At 47.5% G+C, this 25,854-nt stretch overlaps 1 protein-coding gene across 1 annotated transcript in view; it reads left to right on the forward strand.

Moving 5' to 3' along the window:
* Positions 1-2,767: 2,767 nt before the first annotated feature.
* Positions 2,768-25,854, forward strand: part of APEH (acylaminoacyl-peptide hydrolase) — a 68,863-nt gene continuing 45,776 nt past the window's right edge. Inside the window, exons 1-26 of the mRNA XM_081892768.1 lie at positions 2,768-3,124; positions 5,710-5,839; positions 6,772-6,898; positions 8,051-8,141; positions 8,503-8,578; positions 8,843-9,003; positions 9,411-9,548; positions 10,048-10,139; positions 10,718-10,758; positions 10,859-10,980; positions 12,038-12,098; positions 13,062-13,159; positions 13,565-13,616; positions 14,544-14,632; positions 15,311-15,449; positions 15,813-15,896; positions 15,984-16,064; positions 16,617-16,705; positions 16,837-17,027; positions 17,529-17,631; positions 17,758-17,864; positions 18,074-18,174; positions 20,789-21,096; positions 21,198-21,330; positions 23,779-23,905; positions 24,756-24,843. Coding sequence (XP_081748894.1) covers positions 3,113-3,124; positions 5,710-5,839; positions 6,772-6,898; positions 8,051-8,141; positions 8,503-8,578; positions 8,843-9,003; positions 9,411-9,548; positions 10,048-10,139; positions 10,718-10,758; positions 10,859-10,980; positions 12,038-12,098; positions 13,062-13,159; positions 13,565-13,616; positions 14,544-14,632; positions 15,311-15,449; positions 15,813-15,896; positions 15,984-16,064; positions 16,617-16,705; positions 16,837-17,027; positions 17,529-17,631; positions 17,758-17,864; positions 18,074-18,174; positions 20,789-21,096; positions 21,198-21,330; positions 23,779-23,905; positions 24,756-24,843 — 2,841 coding nt within the window. The 5' untranslated portion in view covers positions 2,768-3,112. The remainder of the gene's footprint in view (positions 3,125-5,709; positions 5,840-6,771; positions 6,899-8,050; positions 8,142-8,502; positions 8,579-8,842; positions 9,004-9,410; positions 9,549-10,047; positions 10,140-10,717; positions 10,759-10,858; positions 10,981-12,037; positions 12,099-13,061; positions 13,160-13,564; positions 13,617-14,543; positions 14,633-15,310; positions 15,450-15,812; positions 15,897-15,983; positions 16,065-16,616; positions 16,706-16,836; positions 17,028-17,528; positions 17,632-17,757; positions 17,865-18,073; positions 18,175-20,788; positions 21,097-21,197; positions 21,331-23,778; positions 23,906-24,755; positions 24,844-25,854) is intronic.

Below are 25,854 nucleotides of genomic sequence, written 5' to 3' on the forward strand. Positions count from 1 at the left end.
ATTGGGAAATGCAGAAGAAACAGAATCAAGGAGCCTTCCTTGGGGAAGGTTTAAAACTAATTCATCACTGGTTAGTAGCTAACATGCTACCTACCTACAGATGATGTTGGGCTATACAGTTCCCAACATCTCTAACCACTGGCCATGCTGGCTGGCAGTGTTGGGAGCTCAAAGTTCAACAATTTTCGGAAGGCAACACTTTGGTTCTTGCTAGGGTGGGGAGCCTGGACCCAATATTGATTCTCTCTCTTTTAACCAGGGACTGAATTACTGTGGGTTTAAGGCTGTCCAGCACTCTCCCAAAATAATCCCTGTGTTGTTGGGTTGTTTTTTTAAAAAAAAACACAGCCAAAGGACGCAATTTCTCCCCGTTTCTATGTCTTTGTATGATTTTAGGCGGGGTTGTTATAAAAAAGAACAGCGTCTTTTACTTCTCAGAATTGCTTCTGCTGCTTTTTCAGCACACACAGAGAGAGCTCAAATCGGCTTCAGGTACAGACATAGTTCATATCACATCCAAGGCTTTAAACAAGCACATTACATGTCAGGAATAGTATGGAAGAAGATGCCCACCTGCTGCTGTCTCCAACCCTGAGGCTGCAAGGGCTTAAAGCATCAAGGCCTGTCAAAGACATTGCTTCTCTCAGAAAGCCAATTACCCTGCCCCCTCTTCTTCTTTTAACTGTTTGTCCCTCTCCCGTCATGTTACCATACCTGGGTCGGTCTCAGCCCACCCACTGCATATGGATGCAGCTCCCACTCAGTGCCTGCAGAGCCATCTGCCACCGAGTGCTTCCTGTTGCAGTTCATCTGATTAGCAGCACACAGGAAGCGCCAATCTGGAAGGTGTGATTTGTCATTCCACTCCAGTCACCCTGCCGTGGGGGCAGCTTCCCACTCGGCTTTGCAGGGCGAGGTTTTCTCCTGACCCTGAGATATTGGCTGGCTGGATTAGCAGGGAAGCTGCTCCCATAGACCTTAAGCCATTATAAACAAGCTGGAAAGGGTTGGTGCCTGCCTCCGACAGACACTGCCTCCTGCTAGGAGCCCCATCCATTCACATTTTCAAGCGGCTGCCTGCAGACCCAGGAGGTGCACAGCTTTCCTGTGGGAGTCACATGGCATGTGCTATTCCCCGTTCAAGTACTGGCGCAGGAACATTTAGTCCCACGCAGCCAGAGTTGGCAAGAGCTTGTGCAAGGCACCCCTTGTTTGCCAAGAGAGGTGTCTGCATTGATTCCATGGAGTCATGAAAGCGACGTGTGCGCCCTTCTGAGATGAAAGTACAGTGCATGAAGTGACAGCCAAAACCAAGCAAATCACTCTTCCTTTCCAAAGCTGCAGGTGCTGGGCACCCAAGCGGGTTAAGATGGATGACTAGATCTGTTGCAAAGGCAAGAAGAGAGGAACTGCTCATGAACAATCTTCCATAGTTGAATTATAAATACTTAACGGGGGGGGGGGGCTGTGAGGAATTATGGGATGCAGGAGTATCCATAGTTCAAGTGCCATACACACAAGAAGCAACGGTCTCACTCTACAAACTTTTGGACCTATTCCATTTTCTATAACCCCTCCTTCGCTCCGCTGACTGCCAGAAGCCTGCTTTTTTCTCAGAGGACACCCTTCTGTCACCTTCCACTTCATGTGGTAAAATCAGCTTATCATAGCACCACAAATAACACAGCGGACCACAGAGCAGCTAGGGCCTTCCCTCTCCCCCTTGACTGCTGTCTAGAAGAATCACTAAGAACAGGATCCAGATGCTCAGTCCTTGGTAGGGCACTGGAGAACCCAGTGACCTTGCCCTCTTCCCCTTTATGAAAACAGCAGAGCTAAGCAATGCTTCACCATCTGCTAGGCATCACAAGAACAGACACAGCTGAAACAGGCACAACTTTCATTGAGCAACATCAGTGATGGCAAAGGAGCATCCAAGCTGTTTTTGTTTAAAAAAAACAACTCTCTCACAGAAACAATTGGAAATGCTGAAGCAGCCCAGGGATTCATACCAGCACACAGTGCAGAAAACAGTGGTTGCAAGACAAACTGCAGCTCCATAATTGCTAAAACACAACCTAAGGGTGAAGGAATTACAAGTGACTTTCACATGCAATGGACACAAATTGGAAGAGGCTTTGATAATTGGCTTCCCACCCTGCCTGTGGAGCTGCTAAAATTGTAAATAAGATCCAAAAACAGTTATACTGGCACGAGACTTGGTGTCCAATTCTATTATTCCTGAATGCCTAGTGTGAGTCCCACACTGAATGGCATGTGGGTCTTTACTCAGCTGGACTTTACTCAAAGATGCCTGAATGTCACTGTGACTGAACTGGAGGTATCAACCACACCAAACCTATGTCACTACTTTTAAAAACAAACCTGTTTTCATTTCCATTAGGGCTGTTTTTTTTTTTAAGTACATTCACAATTCAAGCTAGTTGCAGCAGAATCGCTGAACTTCATTTGACTTTTGCAAAGATAAAATTCAGATTGGAAGTAGTAGGTGGTTGAACAACCCTCATAAAAATGTAGGCTTTTCGTTCCAAGTTCCTGGCAGCCAGATGATTGCAGAAACGATTTTAAATTTGCTGCCTCTCCCCGCCGCCGCCACCTACACAGAAAATATGAGTCAAATTCATAATAAACACAAGTACGACATTTATTTAGGAAAGTAAAGAAACAATTTAGGATGAGAGGAGAATAAGGAGAAGTATGGGGCTAACGTTGTGGGGTGGCCTATTTTAAGCCACTGTCCTTGAAACCCCGCCACGAGGATCTTCGCCTGCAACACATTTTTAAGTGATTGCAAATTCACATTAGAGTGGGGGAAAGGGTCGGTTTAGAAAGAAAAGAGCACCAACGGGCCGGGTAGTCAGAGACGTCCATGCCAAACCGAGGCTTTGCCTTGCAACACAGGAAGTCCTGTCTCCAGATAAAAGGAATGACCAGGCTTCCCACTGAGCAGCGCGCGCTGATTTTGACGGGCAGGTCCACAGCCAATGAAAATAGGCGGGACCGAAAAGGCACAGCCCCACCCACCCTGGAGGTACCGAGCGGAAGGTGACCGAACTTCGAACCTCCGGGACTGGGCGCAGCGGCAAAGGAGATGGAACCACCGGTGAGAAACCCGGGGGGAGGGGGGTTCCCCGGGTCCGCCCCCCCCAGAGGATGCGGGGGGGGGGGCTGCGCCCGCGTGAAGCAGCTCCCGCTGCTCGGTGAGCAGACCTTCCCAGAATGCTCCGCGGGCGGGTGTGTTTGTGTGTTGGGGCTCCCAGCATCCCCTTCGGAGGGGCACGAACGTGTGAATGGACTCCCTTCTACTGCTGCCACGCTAGCTGTCCGCATAGGATTGTTCCTGGGGGCGGGATACGGGCCGCGCTCCAAGGCTGCTGGCTCCCTCTCTCTCCCCCAGCCCCCGCTTTTCAGAGCTGCGAGATGAGCCCAACTGCAACATGTGAAACAAGTCTTCTCCACAGGCACACCCGGCCAATATGGAGATGTAATTGGGGGTGGGTGGCAACTCTTCTTTATATCTCCAGTCAAAAGAAAAAAAGTTCCTTTCGCAGTACTACAGCATCCCTCTACTCTTCCCCCTCCAAAAAATAAAAATAAAATCACGTGCACACAAGGTGGGAACCGTCACAGCTCTGAAACATTTGTATTATAGCGTGTTGACCTGGCATGGTTTAAGAACCCTGAGCGCATGGGTGACTGGATGTGGCACGAATTTAGGTTGCTACAGGGGGAAAGTCTTAAGGTGGTGGCGGAGGGGGGGTGGTTATCTTCATTCTTTGTCACCACACTGTTGTTCCCATATATCAAGTGGATTATTAGGGTAAGGTTCCTCACTTGCTTCGGAGAAGGGAGGACTGAGTGTATGAAATAGCTGTTGTTGCTGAGAGAATGGGACTTTGAACTCTTGCACTAAAGGAGACCTGTTGCTTTAGGGCAGGAGTGGCTGACCTGTGGCTCTTGGACACAGTGTGGCAGGTAGATTGGGTGGAGGTGTCCCTCTGCTCAGCTCTGCTGGCCTCCACCTGTACAGTGGTATCATTCTGCCAGTATGGACCCCCCTGTTCTGCCTGCTGAGCCTGCAAGTGTATGCAAGTGCCACTGGCAGGATCCCCGTCAGCAGCGCCCCACACGAAGCCCCAAAATTGGGTGACGTGAAGGCAGGGAAGGGCTGAACCAGCCTGAGATCCATTGCATTGCAAGTCAACCTCACTGCTGATGGTACTGGACCCAGTCTCCATCCAACTGCTGCACCAGCTCCAGGCATCCCCACTCCTTCCACCCTGGCCAGCCAAAACAGCATGGGTGTAGCCAAGGGGGGCAGCTGCCCCCCTATTCAATAAAATCCAGCAAGAATGCATAGCAAACTGAGGTTATGCCCTCCCTAACAAAAGTCCTGCCCCCCTAACAAAAATCCTGACTGCGCCCATGGCAGCCATGGCAATCTGATAAACATCACTTCTGTCTGTTCAGGGTTTGAATTTTGCAACCTAAATGATGTTGGACTCTCAACCCCTACCATCTCTGACCACTGGTCATGTTAGCTGAGGTGGAGTCCAACAACATCTGGAGGGCCACAGCTTCCCTATCCTTGGTTTAGAAAAAAAAAACACAAAGGGGAAGGGGGAGCTGGGGGAGCAGGAAGGATATAGGAAGAGTTCTTCCTGGACACCTTTCCAAACAAAATTCTGTAGTTGTCAGTGGCCCAAGGTTATTCCCTGATGGCCCAAATGAAATGTTAATGAGCAAGGGAGGCAGGGAATGTTTTTACCCTCCTCCTATTTAGCTTCAATGACAATTGATGTCTCTTTTTTGCATGGAAGTTGCTGATTCGGGATCCTCACATGCTTGTGAACTTTTCAGATAGAAGGAGTGATAACTGGTCTTTAATTACCATGTGATTGCCTGCCCTGCCTTTCCAAAGTAAATAGTGTGCCAAATGTAGCTATTGAAACTTTGTCCTTCCACAAACCATGTTTCAATTGCTGCGGGCTTAGAGTGTCACACATTAACTTGGGCTGCTGGGCTGATTAATGTATTGGTAGTTGAAAGAGCACCTTTGCTGCAGCACCTGCAACTTGGTACAGAACAGACTTTCTGGTTTTGTCTGTTTCAAAAACAAGTAGACAAGAAACATCCAGCTCTTGTCTGTTTTGGATTGCAAACTTGGGACAAAACAAGTCTTGTGTGTCACCTTAAAGATTTAACCAAGGACCCAAAATGTTCCATGAGAAAGGACTTATAAGTAATATAGATTGTGTATTGGTTGTGGTGGGGAATGAAAAGGGAAAACTGAGCAGGAGACAGGGAGAAACATACACCCTATATCAGTGTGGCAACTTAATTTGCTCAGAAGCAGGTGATGAGCTTCTCTCTCCTATCTACAGCAGTGATGTGATTTTTCCTGTATGCACATCAGTAAATCTGCTTAGGTAAGAAAAGAAGTTAGAAGCAGCTGCTACAGCCAATCTTCCTCTAACCTGCAGAAGGTGCAAAGCCAGGACTGCTTTGTTTCCAGCTATCTGTGTGCTCTCACCTTCACCTCACCAAAGTGGCTCCACCTTCCAGCTTCTCACCCAGAAGCAGTTGTTACTAGCCATGAGCAAAGGGTTAATTGCAAGCATGTTTGTGTTGCTTTTACCTGGAGTTGGTCCCAACTAATTATGCTGCTGCTTTCTTTTTATTGTGCAGTTGTTGAATGACGCAGAGGAGATAGCTGCTTTGTATCGTGAGCTTAGCCAGTTCCCATCTCTTTCCAGTGCCTCTATTGGGCCAGAGGTAACAACTCAGTATGGTGGGAAATACTGCAACATTTACACAGGTAAACCCTCTCCCTCATAGTTGCCAACATTAGTTGGGACCCGTGTTTATATTGCGATTCACTTTGGGATGCCTTATGAAAAGCAATGAGTACATTTTTCTTTGCCTTGCCTTGAACCATCACTCCTGACAAGATAAACCAGGATACTAGCTGTCAGCACCAGAGTTTCTGTGGCTTTGACTGGCTGGTTCCTGTGCTTCAGTATCAAACCAACTTTCATCTTCCTCTGATGATCATAAGAAATAAAGCCCAAAGATAGGGTTGTTGGCATTCTTGACCATGGAATGGGCATGATGAGCCTTTATACATACATTCAATGTATAAGCGACCCTATAACTTCTCTGGGCAGTTCTCTGGGCAGCTTAATGGGATTTAAAACACACAGAGAGAGACCAAAATTAACAGTAAAACAAACTACAATCCGCATCATTACATAGTCACACATCACATTAAAACAGGTCCCTGGGTATGGTCCGAATGCACATGAGGTCACCGCTTTGCTGAAGCTAAGCAGGCCTGAGTATGGTCAGTGTCTGGATAGGAGACCACCTGCCAACCACGTTGCGAACCATGACAGGAGAAGGGTGGGATATAAATGTAAGAAAGTAAATAAAATATTTTTTTGCAGCAACAAATCAATGTAAAATGGGGGGCAATGGAATAAAATCTGTGGGAGTCAAACCAAGATGAAATCATAACTTTAAACATGGGGAAATAAAGTTATTTGACTGGTGTTGGAAATACATTAAGGTAGGTTGACAGGCAAGTCTCTTGTGTGGGGAGGCTCCTCTTGTCTGCGCCTGGTCTTGCCTGAAATAGTTGGGGGAAGAGGAGGATGGGACAGTGATGTTGGGATTTTTTTGTGGTAGAGGAAGATTGGTTCTTTCTGTGGTAGGCTGGACAGAAACTGAGTTCTCTCCCTCCCTTTACAGAGTGGTCTCAGCGAGACTTGGAAAGAGCTGAAAATATAAAATTCTGCCATCAGTACCTCATCTTCCATGACAGCCACTCCATTGTGTACTCAAGCCCCTCTGGCAATTGCACGGAAATCAAGGGAGAGTAAGTCTCTTGTTTGTTGTGTTTCACCACGCTTTCTGCAGAAACAGCAGATCACTACCCAAAGCCTTGCGCTGAAGGGGGTCTCCCAAGGATCAGCACAGCCTTGAACCTCCAGTGCCAGGGATACATGTTCTGCACCAAAACAATCCAAACCCTTTAATGAGATCAGACTGCTTTACTTTCAAAATTATTTGAGAGTCCATAATTTTGGACCGAAGGGGCCTCTAAGGCAGCTGACTGAAAATCAGAACACTAAAACAATGGTTAAGCGCCCTAATCTGCAATATCTAGCACTGTCAGAAGCCACAGGGAAAGACAAAACTGCAAACCTGCCCAGCAGCATATACTTACTCAGCAGGAACTTCTGGAAAATCCCAGTTACAGATAGGTAGCCGTGTTGGTCTGCCATAGTCAAAACAAAACAAAATTTCCTTCCAGTAGCACCTTAAAGACCAACTAAGTTAGTTCTTGATATGAGCTTTCGTGTGCATGCACACTTCTTCAGATACACTGTGTATCTGAAGAAGTGTGCATGCACACGAAAGCTCATACCAAGAACTAACTTAGTTGGTCTTTAAGGTGCTACTGGAAGGGGAAAAAAATTTGTTTTGGAAAATCCCAGTTTTTACTGCTTACTAAAGATAAGCAGGCCTTGGTTGGCAGGGGTGTTCCACAGCTGTGGCACCACACTTAAAAAGGCTCTCTCTTGTGTCATCCTGCCCTGGGGAAACGTGAGGTGAGGTAGTTCTTCTAATACATTATATGTATTGTCATACGTTTACTTTATTACCAAATGACAATGGAGATGATCCACACGACCCATCCGTCCCTTGCAATATCCTAGCTAGGTGTGCTTCCAAAGCCTTTTGTGTGTGGTGTTTGTTTGTTACCCTTTGCAGCGGCAGGACCCCTTCCTTAGTGTCAGCACTGGCTGTTTCTCCCAGGACAGAGGGGCTGCTCCCTTCAGGCATAGCCAGCATGGCCTGTGATCTGAACTAATGGGAAGTGGGGAGCCCAACAACACCTGGAGGGCCACATGTCCCCTGCTTGTCCTGGAAGGATGGGCACATCCTTTCTGGTACCTTCTTTGTACTGGCCTGTGCCTGACCGAAGCCATATTTCCTAGGCTGACCATCCTGTTTTCCTTCTTAGGCTGCTCAGTCGGGACTCTCCCAGTGGAACACAGAAAGCCGTTCTACGAAAGACTAGCAACACCAAAGGCGAAGAGAAACAGTTCCTAGAGGTATATATAGCTGGCTTGAAGAAAGCTGAGCGAAGAGACTTATACCCTGGCTCTCTAATATGTTTCTCCTGTGTAAGGCAGACTTTCCAGAGATGTTCTGCCCCTTCATTCCCAGCGCAACGTGGCTTCATATTTGGCCCATTTGCTCAGTGATTCTTAAACTATCCATCATGCTTCCAACCCGGGAGGCAGTTGTATAGCACTCTGACTTGAGTGGCTTTTGCTTCTTTTTGTTTGAAAGGAAAGGGGTCAGTTTGTGGCTCTTTCATGTGGCTCAGAATAGGTCCGGTCTCTGAGAAGACATTGGGTACATAAGCAAAGGGGTTCAGAGACTAAATCTGCCATGTGTCTGCTCCCACAGGTGTGGGAAAAGAACCGCAAGGTGAAGAGCATTGAGTTGACAGCCCTGGAGAAGCATGGCCAAGTGTACGAGGACGGTGAGATTTCCTTGCAGCTCTGTTTCCATTTGTAAGAGACAAGAGAAGAGGATAGCTAGGCCCCAACATTCATCCTTTCCTTGCAGCTCGGGAGTGCTGGTGGTGGTAGGGTGTTCTCCGATATCCCTGATATGCACTGATAAGGGAAGTCATTTTTGTCCTGTTTGAAAAGGGGACCTGGGAAACCTAGGAATGCTTCTGGTCATTGCATTTTTGATTGAGGTCAGTCAGTGAAATCTATTGTCATATTGTTCCCTGCCCCAGACCAATTTGGCTGCTTGGCCTGGTCACACTCCGAGACGCACCTTCTCTACGTGGCGGAGAAGAAGCGCCCCAAGGCTGAGTCGTTCTTTAAGCCAAAAGCCCCTGAGCTGAGTAGCGAAGAGGAGCTGGCCAAGACAGAGCGACGAGACAAAGCCATTAAGGTAGAATGAACTTCTGCTTTGCCTTGTGTCCTGCGAGCCAGTATTTCAGTTTCTCTTCATCATCACCATATGCCATTTTTTTTCCATATTCAAAGCAGCTCTATTCATAAGGCGATGCACTACCAATTACACTTATACCTGAAATGCAGTAAAGCTAATGCTTGCATCTTGAACAGTTGGCTCTGAGGGAGCAGTTGCCTCCAAAGGTGATGTCCCTGCAGTGGAACTGCGGAGTTTGTAAGCAAATGTGTGCGGGGGCTTCTCACTCTTCAGGAAGTGGGAAGCGCTTGACTGATGCCAAGTTGAAAACCAGTGATGCGGGCCCTGGCAATCTCCCAGGCAGGTGAGACTCCCTTTGCTGTCACTCAAGCTGCCTCTGCATCAGGATCTCTCTTTGCTTTTCCTAGGGAGAGCAGTTTGTGTTCTACGAAGACTGGGGGGAGACCCTGGTGGCTAAAAGCACCCCTGTGCTGTGTGTATTGGACATTGAGAGCAACAACGTTTCGGTCCTGGAGAGCGTTCCAGAGCACATCTCCCCTGGGCAGGTCAGTATAGGATAAACTGAGGGAGAAGGTTGGCACCCAGTTAGATAAGGGTATTTTTATTTATTTTAAATACTTGCAATCTTCCTTCTAGCTCCAAGGAGGGTCTCTAAAAGCAACTTACAGAAGATTTCCACATGTTTGGTATCTGGAACAGAAACAATGTGGAGTCATCCTCGGTGTTGCCTGTTACCCCCACCCCCAAAAGTGTTATTTGCCAACTCCAATACTATAATAGCTGTTCCAAAATGGCTAGGATATAGTGGGAAGGACTCTGTGCTTGCCGGCCAAGATGCTTCCTTCCTGGAAAGATAATTTCAAAATTATCTTCCAAGACAAGAGCCAGGGAGTGTTCCCCATCCATTTAATTCCAGGTTACCATGGTATATATTAGTTGGGTCTGCTCTTGTCTTCCAACCTGTCTTAACCCCGCATGTTGGAGATGTGCTAGAGTCACCCGCCTGCCTCTCCACACCTGACATGGCATTCCCTTCTCCCCCAGGCCTTCTGGGCTCCAGGCGACACTGGGGTGGTATTCACAGGCTGGTGGCACGAGCCCTTCCGCCTAGGGTTGAGGTACTGCACCAATCGCAGGTAAGTTTCCTACCAGGACAAGTAAGAATCCAAGTGGGATTGACTATATTAGATAGATGAGGGACCAAATGGGGGGAGTGGGCCTACAAACATTCTGGGGTCTTTGGGGTTGGAGGTGCTTTGTATGCCTGCAAAACACACCTGTAGCCAGGGAGGATGTGGTCTTGTGGCTATGGAGGAGCTTGTGTGGCTTCATGCAGATGAAGTAGGCACCCAGATTGGACTTGGGCCCTTTTCGATTCTAGAACGTGCCCATTTCCTGTTTGGGAACCACCCTGTTGCCTCATCAGGAAGAAGTCACCTCTTCACCCTGTCCTTTTAAACAGGGGCGGGAATTGTTTTTGTTTGTTACTATGTTACGTATTTTTGTGATTTTATATTGTAAACCACCCTGTGATCCTCAAATGAAGGTCGGTATAAAAATGTAATTAATAATAATATTCCTGTTATGTTCCTGTCTGGGTGATGAAGGAGACACTAGCTTGCTGGGAGAAGATAGATGTCCCCACCCCCTTAGCCAGTCTCACGTGATGCTCTCCCATGTAAGCCCCACTTCTGTTTTGTGGTTTTCCTTCCAGATCAGCTATCTTCTATGTGGACCTGACAGGTGGTCGTTGTGGTGAGACATGTTTTCCTGTTTTATCATCGTCATCATCAGCAGCAGCCATGCAGTGACTTCTCAGTCCTCTTTTAATTCACTGTATCCCTTCCCATTGCAGAGCTGTTATCAGACGACAACAAAGCCATTTGGTCTCCACGCCTGAGCCCAGACCAATGTCGCATTGTGTACCTGGAGAACCCGGCTTCTGGGCCTCACCAACAGTGCAGCCGTCTCTGCATGGTGAGTATTGCTTTTGAGCCTTAAGTCTTTGCATGAGAGACGAATAAGCTCCTGCCCTCTATTTAGACTCCGGAGGTGAAGGCACAAGGAACACTTCTGAACTGGGCCCAGAGGTAGCAGGGAACCCAGACTCTTGAGTTTTCATTTTGAAAAATGTAAATATCTAGCCCTTTCCAGAAAGAAGGTTGTTATGAAGCAAAATGCGGAGGCATCAGTCTAACCCACTGCTTTGTAAGAAATGAGCCGGCTCCTGTCTTTCTGTGCTGCAGCTGAAGGAGTACAGTCACAGTTGTGAATGACTGATGAGCACTGTAGAGAAATATTAGTCACATACACACCAGGGAAAAGCAAATTACAGCTTCACAATGTGTTACAGCTCATGAAAATTGAGGTTTTTGCCTGGTTTGGAGTTGGCACTGGGGGAGAGTAGTATCAGGTAGAAATTCAACAGGTCACATATTTTCTAGGACAGAAACACAATTATGGGGAAAGTTCCAGCTTTTAGCCTTCTGCCTGCCAGACATCTTATTACTTGTGTGTGGCCCCTGATTTATTGTTGGGTCCTCCTCCCTGCCCACAGAAGAGAATGTAAATTGGTATGTATTTGCATATGGCCCAAATTGTATGCAAATTGGAGGCCTCTTCTGCAGATAAGGAAGTGGGCCCAATCCCCATGCAGAAAGTCCTGTTGGCAGCTTTGTGAACGAGTCATTGAGCTCTTTGGCCTTTGCCAAACTGATGTGTGAGAGATCAGGCAAAGCTCTGGATGAGCCTGAGTTAATTCTGCCTTGTTGGCAACCATAGTGGGGAATCCATATTTGCTAGCAGGGGTTATGAGGGTTGCTTCTTGGAGAGCTTGGTCAGAGGAATTGAGGCAGAGCTCCTCAGTGAGAGCATAAGGAGAACCAAGGCCTGTCATTGTCCACCCAGAACTATCACATCAGGCCACTTCAGCACCTCCGTGAAGCATGTCTTGATGCTATAAAATATTTGTGGGGCAAGAAGCTGTGCACTGCCACATCCTTTTCTGATGCCTTTTGATCTCTTTTGCCCCCAGTACGACTGGTACACAAAGCTCACTTCCGTCGTGGTGGAGATTGTGCCTCGGCAGAGCCAAGGTGTGTATTACAACCGTGCTGGAGCTCCCAGGGGTGTTTGATGGGATCCGATGGAACCCTGTGGGTATGCCAAGTATTCCATGTGCAACAACAAGCGAAGCCAAATGTTAGGACCGCTGCATATCACGCACAGTCATGTATCTTGTTCAGAATGGCCAACATTTATCACTGCGTTAACTACAGGAGTGTAGAATGTGAAATCTGCCTATAGGGCTGTGGATGGTTTGGGAGAAACAAGGTGGTGTTAAGGAGGAACGAAAGGAGGAGATTCTGGGGCAGTAGGGAAAAGACCTGAGCATTGGGAAAACATGAAAACCAACCACAGGCTGCTCATGGCACCTTCTCTGTTAGGGTGTCTCTGGAAGCACCCCTTGGAATCTTTCTATATGTGTTGGAAGCCGCCCAGGGTGGCTGGAGCAACCCAGCCAGTGGAGCATAAATAATAAAATTATTATTATTATTATTATTATTATTATTATTATTATTATTAGCAGCAGCAGCAGCTTCTTTGCCTGCCTCAAGTTTGGAATCAGCAATGGCAATTAGGTTCTGTGTCTTCAGCAAGTATTTTTCTGCAGAATCTTTTGCCAGTTTTTTTCAGGAATTCAGAATCCACTTTGCCATTAGAAAAGCAGGCTCAGTAGGCAGATCCTGGCTGTGGAATATCACGGGGACTGGCTGCAAAGAGGGATTGGGGGGCCTTGGAATATATATCAAGAGAGACAGCATCACGGCTAACCTTCTCATTAGGCAGGGTGAAGTCACTTGTTATAGGTGGCAGATTATTATCATTTTTGTTACCCTGAAAGGGCAGGAGATTGACAAGAATTTAATTTCATGGGATATTTCTGGCTGGCATCCATGAAAGGGGCTTATCATGTGGCTTCCTGGCCCAGGGGCATCCCTGTGTCTTCCAACAGAAGGGCAGCTGTTGTTTCAGTGAAGGCGCTTTGTCTCTTACAGGTGACTTCACTGGGATCTATAGCACAGCACTGTCAGAGCACTGCTGGGCAGCAGACAGCCAGAGGGTTGTGCTGGACACAATTCAACGTAGCAGGCAGGTAAGAACAAAGTGTAGAGTACCTTGAGCTTCAGACTGAAGCCAGGGGTAGTTCGGGCAAACTAAGCACAAAGGGCACCAATCAAAGGCTTTATCTGGCACAGGGCAAATTGAATCAGCACATCTAATATCTTTAAGCTTCATGGGGATCTCACATTGATCCACATAACAAAGCAGAGGATTATAGCACCATCTGAACATTTGGCTCTTTCCAAATAGTGTGGTGGAGAAGGGATTGTTGTGCAAATCTTGCAGAACCTTGCTCGTGTGTGTGTGTGTGTGTGTGTGTGTGTGTGTGTGTGTGTGTGTCTCCCCATTGATGAATTGCAGGACAGCTTGTTGTGTGAGAAGGTGCTTTCTGGAAGCAACTGAGAGTAGATCTCTCTCATGCTGTCTTTTCCTCTAGGAACTGATTGTAGTTGATACAGTGTCCGGCAGTGTGTGCTCTCTGACCAAGGGTAAGTAGCAAACTCCATAACTTGGCCCTCCATAATTAGTTCCTTCCAGTAACTGCAGTCTGTTCTGTATCCTGCCACTGCAATCCTCTGATCTTCTGGCAGAAGTGAGTCCTAATTTGTTTAATCTGTTTGGGGCAAAGCTATTCCAAGAGAACAGACAAGCCATCCTGCAGTCTGTTGTTCAGGGAGTTCTTCAGACCTTTGTCATCAGCCAGCACAGTTGGAGATAATTGTATCTGGTGTCCTCACTTGCTTATCTTTTGCTTTTTCTCCACCCTTTTTAGTATCGCGCTATACTGCCTTTGTAAGCATTTGGGTGAAAGATGCATCCCAAGCCAATATATTTATCCTAGTTTCTTAATGCCCACTGATCATCCAATGTGAACACCCCCATTGTTCTACTGACCTTTGCTTCACATGCACTGCCCCCTCCTCCAACCCCCTCCAAATTCTGCCAAAGCTGCATTCTTAATTTTAGTTCAGGTTCCAGTCGCCAGCAGTTGAAAATTGAGATGCATCCAACAAAGCCATAACATTCACAGAATGACTGATGTTTGCACAACAGACCTTTCCCTATCTCCTTACCCCACGACGACAACCCCCTCCCAAATCTATTCTGGGAGTTTCCCCCAAGCCCTGGAGCCAATGGGGGGAGGAGAGTGAGGCGAACCTCCATTGCACAAGCAGGAGGACTTCTCTGAATACAACCCATTTTGTTGCATATTCCGTCCATTTTTATGTATTTTTCCGCATATCAAGTCAGTTTTTCCCTGCCCCAAAGCTTTGCTCGTATCAGGCCAGCTTGCCCAGGCCTTCAGTGATCAAATGCTAACATACCAGGTCAGAAACAAAGCGGTGAGGGCTGCACACTCCACCTGAGTACAGAATACGGGAGAAGAGGAAAACTTTGTTCTTTTACTAACCTAGGTTCCCATCTTGGAAGCTGGGCCCTGCTCACTGTCGACGGAGATCTGATGGTGGCCAGATTCTCCACTCCAAACTGCCCTCCCGTGCTTGTAAGTGTCCAGTGGCCAAAGGTTTGGCAGAGGGACCTGGGCTTGACACTCCTCAGAATTGCTTGTTGCAGTAATTCTAAAATAATACTTCCTGTGCTCTCTATCACTTTACGTTTTGTTTAGGGTTACCCAAATATTAAATAGACCAAGCCTGTAGACTTTGACTTAGGAACTGGTCTGTATCAAATTAATCATTCGGGGCCCCTTTATCCTCAACTTGGAAAGTTATTTTTTCGTCTTATGTCAAAAACTTGTTTGGCTGTGATTTCACAAACTTTGTGGCCGGGATGCAACATCCTGTTATGTGCTTAACTGATTCTTTTTTTTGGGGGGGGGAGGGAGGGAATTCTGATGAGGGCAAAATATGAGGCACTGGGCATCATGTTTTGTTGCCCAAAGTGCAGATTTTTACAGCCAAAGCTGAAACAGCACAGAGGCTGTAGGGTCAAGGATTGTCGGCAGTGCAATGTGTGTTGATTAAGAGTCCAGGGACAGAACACAACGTCGACCCCCCCCCCCGGTATTTCCATTGGGCTTGCCTCTTTTTTTCTTTTCAAATATCTGACATGTGCTGCTATTTAGGGGACATGCTCTGCTCCTTATGGGTGACCTTGTGCGGTCCGAGTAAGAGAGATCTGCTCCAGTGGTGCTGGATACTTCTATGTCCTCTTGCTGCAGATGGTGGCCTTCCTGCCTCCTGCTGGCAAGGAAGCTGAAGTTAACTGGGTGTGCCTGGAAGAAGCCAGCCCAATTCAAGAAATCTCTTGGGATGTCCGTACCCTGCAGCCTCCTCCAGAACAGGACAACCCCCAGTATGGTGAGAAAAAGAATTGGACAGACATTGCCAGAGATCAAGGAATTTAATTCCCTGCTTTGAGCCGGGGAAGAAATTGGGACATTGAGGTTGTGATATGCAGATTGTGGGAGGAAATTGACACCACTCACTTACCCTAGATCTGCCATTGCAGGGAGATGGAATTATCCTCCTTTCCTTCCCCTGTGTATTGTTCTAGGAAGTTCTCCTGACCCTCCACAGCAGATTGGAGGGAAGCACAGGGGGAAGGCCTGTTGCTCTAGTGGGAGCCCTTGCGTTGACTTCTGTGGGTGCACTGGGTTAGTTGAATCTAGGCCTTTGTGCCTGATTTTCACCAGATCTGCAAACTGTGGTCTTTCCTCACAGCGGGCCTCAGTTTTGAAGCCATCCTACTCCGGCCCACTCAGGAGCCAAAGAAGGCCAAGTTTCCATTAGTGGTGTCACCCCATGGTAAGTGCTTTGTCTTCATCGCTCCCTTCCCCTCATTCAAAGCACAGGCCCTTCATCTCACTGGCACTCCCGTCTTCTCCTTTGCAGGAGGCCCACACTCGGTGTTCACCACCAGCTGGATGCTGTACCCAGCACTGCTCTGTCGGATGGGATTTGCTGTGCTGCTGGGTAAGTGGTGGCCCAGAGCATTCTCAGTCACCCAGTGGGCTGCCGGGGTCTCAGTTTATCTTTGAATAGGGCATCACAATTAGGAGACTGGACTGTCAATGGATCCTCTCCCATGACAGTGGCAATGACTGCAGCGTGGTCCAGATCTCTTGGTCTTTTCCTGTCTCAGTTGCTCAACAGGTGTGCTAGGGGAGTGACACTGGAGGAGGAACGGCAGTAGTCAAGTTCAGGTAGCAGGTAGGGAGAGCTGGAGATTCCTGCCATGGTATCATCCTTCCATTAGAGGAAGCTATGACGATAGACTGCTCTGCCTCCTTTATTTTAGCAAATGCTTTGTGCCACTGGGAAAATGGTAATTCTGCATTGATTTGTTTTGGATGTTTGTATGTGATGCCAATAAAAGGTTTCATGATGATGATTAGAGGAAGCATCCTCCTGCCCAGTGATTCTACAACCTGGTTGAGCAGAGTGACACCTCCCTGGAGAGCATCAGGCTCAGGTCTAGCAAAGAACTGGAGATCTCAATGAGCCTGTTTTTCTCCCTTCCCTAAGTGAATTACCGAGGATCACTAGGCTTTGGCCAGGACAGTGTGGACTCCCTTCCAGGGAAAGTGGGCAGTCAGGATGTCAAGGATGTGCAGGTAAGAGGGTTTCAATCCCCCTTTCCAGGGCAAGCGGGGGTGGGTGGGGGTGGAGCTGTAGATTTTTTCACTGGTGGGAAGATGCTGCAGTGCTGTTTTCCCCGCTGCTGCACCCACCGCCTTCTTTGCAGTTCTGTGTGGAACAGGTGCTACAGGAGGAACTGACGGATCCACAGAGAGTGGCCGTGTTTGGTGGCTCCCATGGAGGCTTCCTATCCTGCCATCTCATCGGCCAGTACCCTGGCACCTACAAGGCTTGCGTGGCCAGGAATCCCGTGGTCAACGTGGCCTCCATGGTCGGAAGCACTGACATCCCTGACTGGTGCGTACCAAAGGCAGCCTGAGCAGCTGCAGTTTCTCCTTCATGCCTGTGGTTTCTGTAATGAGGACACAAGAAGGCCCATACACTCCTGCATCCTATTCTCCCAGTGACCAACCAGATGCTGATGGGAAGCCTGCAAGCATGACCCAAGGACAAGAGCACTCTCCCAACACTTCCCAGCAATTGGTATTCAGAGATGTACCACCTCACGGGTGAACACACCCATCGTGGCTAGTAGCTATTGATAGTCTTAACACACACATACCATGAATTAGTTGAATTGTCCTTTAAAACCATCCAAGTTGGTGACATCACTATATTCCATAGTTTTAATTTATTTATTTACCCATTTATAATCTGCACTTTCATAAAATGTACTGGTCCCAATGTACAGGGTTAACCCCGCTTTCTGCACCTGTCAGCTGGAAGAACTTTCCGTTTATTCCTGCTCTCTGCTTCCCGTTCCCTCTGTTTTGATACCTGCTGTGCTGCTACTCCTAGGTGCCTGACGGAGGCTGGCTTGCCGTATGACCAGACTGCCCTCCCAGATCCCAGGCAAGGGGCAGAGATGCTGCTTTGTTCACCTATGCAATACGTTGACAAGGTACAATACACAGAGACCTTCGCTCTCCACATCCATTGGTCCAAGAACTCCATGATTTTGCTACTTCGTTTTCAGTGCTTTGGTTTCTCCACCTGCCCTGATATCTTTGCCCTTTTTCCTCCTTAGGTTCAGACACCTGTTCTTTTAATAATCGGAGAAGAAGATAGACGTGTACCCCCCAAGCAAGGCTTGGAGTATTACCGTGCTCTCAAGGCCAAGGGAGTCCCAACCCGGTAAGCATAATAGGCAAACTTGGCAAATAATGCAAAGGAGCTAGCTGAAAGGAGCCTCTATAGGGACAAAGGGGTGGTGGTCAAGAGGCTAGAAATATATGCGACTGGGTCAGGAGGGGAGAATTGTGTGTGGGCAGAAGGTCTGTCAAGGGAGAGTGGTGTGAAAAATAAATGCATTACACCTAATATATGTGTGTCTCTCTTTCTAGAATGCTGCTTTATCCGGGCAATAACCATTCACTCTCTGGTGTGGAGGCCGAGGCAGACGGTTTCATGAATATTGCACTCTGGCTGATCCAGCACCTGAAATGATGACTACAGAAGCTGGCCTACTCATTTTGTAACCCGCTTCCATACTAATAAGCAGCGTGGCCAGCTGACATAATCCAAGGCACTTCAATTCCAAACAGCCACCGTAGGGACTGGTTACTCTGGTATTCATGTCGTCCAGAACTTGAATAAGTACATGGCAGAGGTCACCTTCATCACACACTTTGTCAGATCTTGCCCTCTGATAAGTAGTTCCACCATAGCAGGTGGCTTATTTGGAGGTGTAAGGTGCTGGGTACTGATTTTTGAATCTCTGTCTTTAGCCTTAGTCTTTGGGGGCAACAGGTGAACTACAAAGACTCCTGCTGCAAAAGTAAATAAAACACACCTGATTGTCTAAGACTGCTCGCTCCTGACTTTTGAGAGGCTGACTTGCAAAGTGTAATTCTTTATAGAGATTGGGAACAACTGGGGCTTGTCAACTATTGAGATACAAACTTTATTGGAGAGTACTGGATATTTTTTGAAGAAGAGATAACAGGACTAGCAATTAAAGGAAAAGAGGTAATTCACAAAGTGAATTTGTGGAATGTAATGCTCACCTATTGCTTTTGCTCTTCAGAACTCCTCCCATCCAGCTTATAGCTACAGATGTCACCAGAAACTAAATCCCAAACTGATCATAGTGCATATGAACCTCTCATGCTGTGTTGTCTCAGGACAAATTCCTGCTTGACACTCTGCTATATCATTTTGCTCTTGTATATACAGGCACTGTTTTCTCTGATGCTTCCTGATACATTATCATGGAAGTAGACTCTACAGATGGTCTTTCTCTTGAGTAGAGGGGGAATTCAGAGACCCATTACCCTATCTGCTGCTGGTTTTTGTTGGGAACTGAGAGGTGGACTATCAATAGCCACCTTAAAATTATTGTTATTTTCATTGGCTTTGTCCCATCCCTTGTCAATTTCCCCCTATTATTATTATTATTAAAAATGTCTATACCACCTGTCATCCAAGGATCACAGGGCAGTTTACAGTATAAAAACCTAAAACATAGTAACAAACAAAACAACACACGCCAGTTTAGAAGGCCATAGAATGTCTTGAATTCTTGAAAATACAAGTATTTTTTCTTTATCTATCCATTTAAGAAATCTTAAATGGAACAGGAGGACATCTGATATTAATGTACTTGAGTATATCACTAATTACCACCATTCTTTTTAAATAACATCCCGTTAAAGTTCCTGTTCACCTGTTCCTTCAGTTCTGCTTTACATAATCCGCAAAGAAGCCAAAAACCTTCAAGACAGATTAGTTGGGTATTGTTAATACTTCCTGGGCTTTGAAGATGCTCAACTCAGGATGAAAGGGAGAAACGTACTAAGAGGAAGGCACGTTTGGTAAACCCTCACCATGATCAATTCCTGCCCAGAAACCTATGCCCCCGCTGTGGAAGGATGTGTGGATCCAGAATTGGCCTCCACAGTCACTTACGGGCTCACTGTTAAACCATGTTTATGGAAGACCATCCTACTTGGCTACGAGTGATTGCCAAAGAATAAGAATACCTCCATTTGTAAGACAACCACTTTTGTCATGGGTTGGGAGCCTGTGGCTCTCCCATTGTCGTTGAACTCCAGCTCTCCTCACCCCCATCTATCATGGCCAATAGGTAGGGTATCCATGTAGAGGCCAAAGGTTCCTCATTGCTTTGTTAGATAACTGCTTTGCATTTGTGCTGGGAGCCAAGTAACCAGATTTTGAATTCCTACTAAATAGAAGATAGTGTAGGGTTAATCACGCCACAATTTCCCAGTATTTTTGCCATTTTCATTCCGAGGGCTTGGGTCAGATTAAAATGTATTTTGATTCTCATGCTGTGTTCCGTTGGTTAAATTGTCCACTTAGGCCAGTGAACAGAGCTACAATTTAACTTGAATCTCCTATATTCACAGCCTGCCTCCTGTATCCCACTGCTTTTTCAGCAGTGCTGCATAAGAGTAATTGGTTGCATCCTTTGCGTTCTCCATAGCCTGTGAATGAAAGTGTTGTAACAAACGAAACGTTGCCAAGAGACCGCTGCTGAAAGCACCACCCTGATCCCATCACCTTCCTTTAGTTCTGCTGCTGCTTCCAGGGGATTGACCTTCCGTTGAGAAAATGTCTTGAGGGAGATGCACACACCAGTATGACTTGTTCAATTGTGCGCAGTTGTGGGTGAGACAGCATGAGCTTATCTGATATATATAACACCAGGTTCCCTCACAGCGGGGGACTATAGAATGGAGATTTGGGTCTGGGGCCAAGGGCTAGGGGCGAGTTTTATTCACAGTAGCTGGTGTTCCAGCGTCTGTGTAATTGCGTTCTTGCCACCTGTGCGGTTTCCCTTCCTTCATCACATTGTGTTTTACTCTCGCCCTTCCAAGCACCTTGCGGCAGAGCAGCGTGTAAGCGTGGTTCTCACGTACCCAGCAACCCTGCAGGTCAGCTGAAGTGAGTGAATGGTTATGAGAAAAAGAAGCAGCAAAACTTTGTTGTTGGGGTTGCTTTTATTATGGGCAGTCAGTTCTCAGAGATGGGGATCCTGCGCGTCTCACAGGGATCAGACACAGCACCGTCGATCCCTCAGCTGTGACGAACACAAGCCTCCCCTTCGCGTGTATCTTTAAGTTTAGTCGCCTGCCTGGAAACAAAGGAGCGGCGGGATCGGGGGCGAGAAAGGCCGCCAGCCCTTCGGCTGGGCCTTCCCAGCAGGGATTTCGTGGGGGAACCGCGAGCAGAGGCCTGGCTCTGTCCCCGCCTCCTCTCCCCGCCCGGCCAATGGCTGTCTGCACCGCCCGCTTCCCGCCCGTGCGCTGTGGCCGCCCTGCTGTCCCGGGACAAGCGCCTCTCGGGCTGCTTCGGGGAAACTTCCAGGGCGATGGCTTCTAGAGCGGAGCGGGCGGAAGAGGCGGTGAGGCTGCGGAGCAGGGGAGGAGGGCGCTGGGGAAGCAGGTGCCGCCGGGCAAGCGCCTCCATTTGCCCTGAATAACGCCGCCTCTTCTCTCCTTCTAGCCTCCAGCGGGGTCGGGTCCTCTGGGCGCCCTGTACCGGGAGCTGAGCCGGTTTCCCCGCGTGACTTATGCCAGTGTAGGGGTCGGGTTTGCTGCCTGTGGCGGCGCCGCTGAGTGCCTGCCCCTCTACACGGGTGAGCCAGTGGCGCGGGTTAGGCGCTCTCCTCTCCCGGACCCCGCTTCAGAAAAGCCGAGGTTGTGTGGACAAGCCCAGTGGGAGGTCGGGCTGAGCTGTTGATGGGCGGGCAGTTTCCCTCCCCGTTCTCTTTTCGACGGGCATCAGCATTGCTCCATTAAAAACACTGTCACATGGAATTAAAGTAGTGAACAGCATGTTGCAAGTGACTCAAGCCCACGCTGGGGAATGGACTATGTTTATAAACCCAGAGAGTCTTCTGCTGGTTTCCTCACTTCCAGAAGTGAAATTACACAGGGACTTTTCTGTAGTGGCTCTCCCAGTGGGAACACCTTCCCTTCAAATGTCAAGGAAACAAACAACTATCTGACTTTTGGTGCTTTTTGAGTCTGGTTATATATATACCTGGTCCTTTGCTGTTAATCAATTGTTTTAGAAGCAAATATTAATATGCAGTGCCGTCCGCTTTGGGCATCTCAGACCCCAAGCCAGTTAAACATGGAGTTGCAGTAGCCTTCTATTTGAACTATGTCACAAAGAGAGGTTGACATAAGACAGCCAGGACACCTCTTACTTGGTAGCAGATGAGAAAAATATTGGATTGCCCCTCTGTCTCTTGCCTGTTACACCTCTGGGATTAGAAGTATCATGGCATGGAGGTCAGAAAACTAAGTTGCCTTTTCAACAACCTGCCTCCATTGGGGCCTTGTCTTAGGTCCGGAGGAGAGGAGTTGGCTCAGTCTTGTAGAAACTCTCAGGTGTGTTGTAATCATATGCACTGCAAAAAGCTGACTTCACTGTGTAAGAATAACACCATCCCAGCCCATACATCTCAAGTTTGCAGTTACTTCCAAGTTAAAAGATGATGTGTAATTTATTTTTTTTTAAAAATATCACATATGCTGAATGCAAGGGGAGTGGGGAGTGGCTGCCCCCCTTTTTATATGGTAAAGTAAGAGACTTGTGTATAATGTCAAATTAGCAGCCAAATATTATAAGTAACATGATTTGAGACTGTGGTTAAAAAAGCAATGTGCTGTCAGGCCTTGCAGCATCTCATGGCAACTGACAGTTTTCCTGCAGTGAAAGAAATGTTTAAGATGGGTTGTCACTGCCCACTTGCTCTACTGGCAGGAAGTTGAATCCTCCAGGAGGGATTACCTGAGTGGGCTGTAAGGGAGGAAAGCTTTATGGGCTGGATTGTAACAGTAGGTAAGAAATGAAGATAAGAGAGATGGCCATATAGATAGGGAAATGAGAGAGGGAAACCCCTCTCCAGAGTGCAGGATAAGGACCCCTGTTTTAAGTATGCTGACGGTACTCATCTTTATACACCTGGCTATGGCTAATCCTAGTACCTGCAGTAGCAAAATATTACAACAGGGCAGGCCAACACCCCTTCTCATTGCAGAAAAAGAGCTTAACACAAAGTCCAACATTCTCTTTTGCTTCATTGGAGGAGGGGAGTCTAGGATGAGTTTGGGTGCAAACTATGTCCCTGTGACCTGAAGGAAGCCTTTGCTGATGCATATTTGCCCAGAGGCAGCTCTGGTAGAGGTGGCAGCTCTGCAAATCTGCCCTAGGAGAGCCTTGGTCCCAAATGTGGCAGGTGCTGCTGCACTTCTGGTGAAGTGTACTATGATGCTCTGGTGTCCTTGCCTTGAACAGAGCCCTCCAAAAATATTGAAAAAGTTGCTATCTCAATATTTCCCATTAGTTTCCTCTGTCACACAGAAAAATAAGTATATTTCCACTTTTGCTGCTCTGCCTGGTGTTGGTGAGAGTGGAAAGCCAGGCAGTTGGGTCTTGAGCATATGTAGAAGTTAGGTCCCAGTCCCACTCAGTGAGGCTGTTAAGATAAAGCTGCAAAGTTGGCCAAGAATCTCACAGCCTAATTTGTATCTAATGCTAATGATTTCCAGCTATCTGTAGAATGTCAAGTGTCTGTTCTCAGTTAGAAAAATGTCACTTATGCTGAATTTGCAGCATGAAAGAGGATAACTGCTTTATGTGTGACCTCTAAACAATGATAAGCAAAAATGTCTCTTGAAATTACCAATTCCAGACGTCTTCATTGAGACCCGTTACTCATGCTGTTTACTTGCAATTTCAGTTCTGATGAGCTGCACTTTCCCTAAATGTCTCTAAACACAGTTAACTGTCATTTCTCACAAGATTAATTCTGGTATAACACATTCTCAACTCCTTTATTGCTGGATGAAGTGCTGTTTCTCCCCGTAGCTCTACGATCAGTTCTCCATTTCTGAACTCTGGTTATCTTAATCATGGTGTCTTGGAGCAGAATCGGTGTCTGTGTCTTGCTGGCTTTCTGGACTTTGTGCTTCCCACAGATTTCCACATAGAATTCAGAAACAGCAGTACTACACACTGGGATGGGAGATTCCAAGGCTCAGATACCCGGTCTTACCTCCCTCCTTTCCTGCAGAGTGGTGCCAGCCTGACCTGGGGCGCCGTCAGAAGCTGCATTTCAGCCGTCAGTATATCCTACACCGCAATAGCAGAGCAATTGTCTCCGTTACTCCTGTTGGCATTCCAGCTGAGATCCGGGACCAGTACGTAGAGCATCCAGTTGCCCTTAGCATACCTAACCATGCTTTAGAAATTCAATCCAGACTTGGATTGGATAACCTGGCACAAGATAAAATATAAACCCGAGTAAGGATAATCAACTTTTCCCAAGGAACCGAGATAGGTTAAAATGGGTTGTTTTCAAGGGGGTGCTTTAAGAGAACATAACTCTTTTTGCCTTGGTGACAAATTGTGCTACCCTATTAACTGTTAGCTATAACTGGCATCAGTTTCCGCAAGTCGTAGGCCAAAATCCTTCTTTGTGCAACCTGAAAGTCTTCTACTGGGAGTGATGGGAATCATAGGACTGCATATAAACTATTTAGCTCCTTTCCAGCTTGGAGGGTTTTCTGTAAAGAAGATGGAAATAAATGGGCTTTAACCAAATGACCTATCTGTTGGTTTACTTGCACAGACTTTATTCTTTGTTTTGGGGGCAGTTATGCAGCAATGAGTGCTCACCCTGAGTTGACTTTACTGTATAAATACAGTATAAATAAATTATTATTATTATTATTATTATTATTATTATTATTATTATTATTAACTTTGGGTTGTTTATATATCATCCTGTCAATTTGCTCATCCCATACTTTGTGATGTTAGGAAAGTGACAGGGAAATGAATTTCAAAGTTCTTTAAAATTTTGTTGCACTAAGGTAACAAAGTGCTTTAACCTACTTGAATTGTGCAAACTTAAAGTTTTGGCATGTGCTTGAATCCCTCCTGAAAAACACTGATGGCCTTTGGGGGGGGAGTATGGTGTCCTTTGGTTTAAAATGCCTCTCAGAGCCGGCTCTGCTGCTCATGTTGTCCCTATCTCCTGTGCCACAGACTGCTGATCAGAATGTCACCCACTGGGATGCATAAGGCTGTTTTCACCCATCACTTGGAAATGGGGCAGAAGCAGGAAGTGATAGAGGTAAAATGGTGTGTGTGACAGTAAAGTGCATGCTAGCTAGGCAATACCCGTCACTAATACAGAGCAAGGATGGTGCTCTGTGTAGAAAGAGTAGGAATAGTGTTGCTGCACCCAGGTATGTGTATTTGGAATTTTGTAGGAATATACTTTTACAATACTGTATACCAGTGTTTCCCAACCTTTTTTGGGCAAAGGCACACTTGTTTCATGAAAAAAATCTCGAGGCACACCACCATTAGAAAATGTTTAAAAAATTAACTCTGTGCCTATATTGACTATATATAAAGTAACTCTCTTTAATAGGCATCAAATAAACACAAAGAAAGTACCGTATTTTTCGCCCCATAGGACGCACTTTTCCCCCTCCAAAAATAAAGGGGAAATGTGTGTGCGTCCTATGGGGCGAATGCAGGCTTTCTCTGAAGCCTGGAGAGCAAGAGGCATCGGTGCGCACCGACCCCTCTCGCTCTCCAGGCTTCAGGAAGCTGTCCGCAAGCCTTGCGCGCCCGGCAGGAGCTCCCGCCCAGCGCGCAAGGCTTGGGGCGGCAGCCTGTTGCCCGAAGCACAGGGAGCCCTCCGGAGGGCTCCCCGTGCTTCGGGCGAGTGTCTGCAAGCCTTGCGCGCCCGGCAGGAGCTCCCGCCAGGCGCGCAAGGCTTGGGGCGGCAGCCTGTTGCCCGAAGCACAGGGAGCCCTCCGGAGGGTGCCCCGTGCTTCGGGCGATTGTCTGCAAGCCTTGCGCGCCCGGCAGGAGCTCCCGCCAGGTGCGCGAGGCTTGGGGCGGCAGCCTGTTGCCCAAAGCACAGGGAGCCCTCCGGAGGGCTCCCCGTGCTTCGGGCGAGTGTTTGCAAGCCTTGCGCCCGGCAGGAGCTCCTGCCAGGCGCGCAAGGCTTGGGGCGGCAGCCTGTTGCCCGAAACACGCGGAGCCCTCCGGAGGGTGCCCCGTGCTTTGGGCGAGTGTCTGCAAGCCTTGCACGCCCGGCAGGAGCTCCTGCCAGGCGCGCGAGGCTTGG

The sequence above is a fragment of the Podarcis melisellensis genome (assembly GCF_964234715.1).
Source record: "Podarcis melisellensis genome assembly, chromosome: 2".
NCBI lineage: Eukaryota > Metazoa > Chordata > Lepidosauria > Squamata > Lacertidae > Podarcis > Podarcis melisellensis.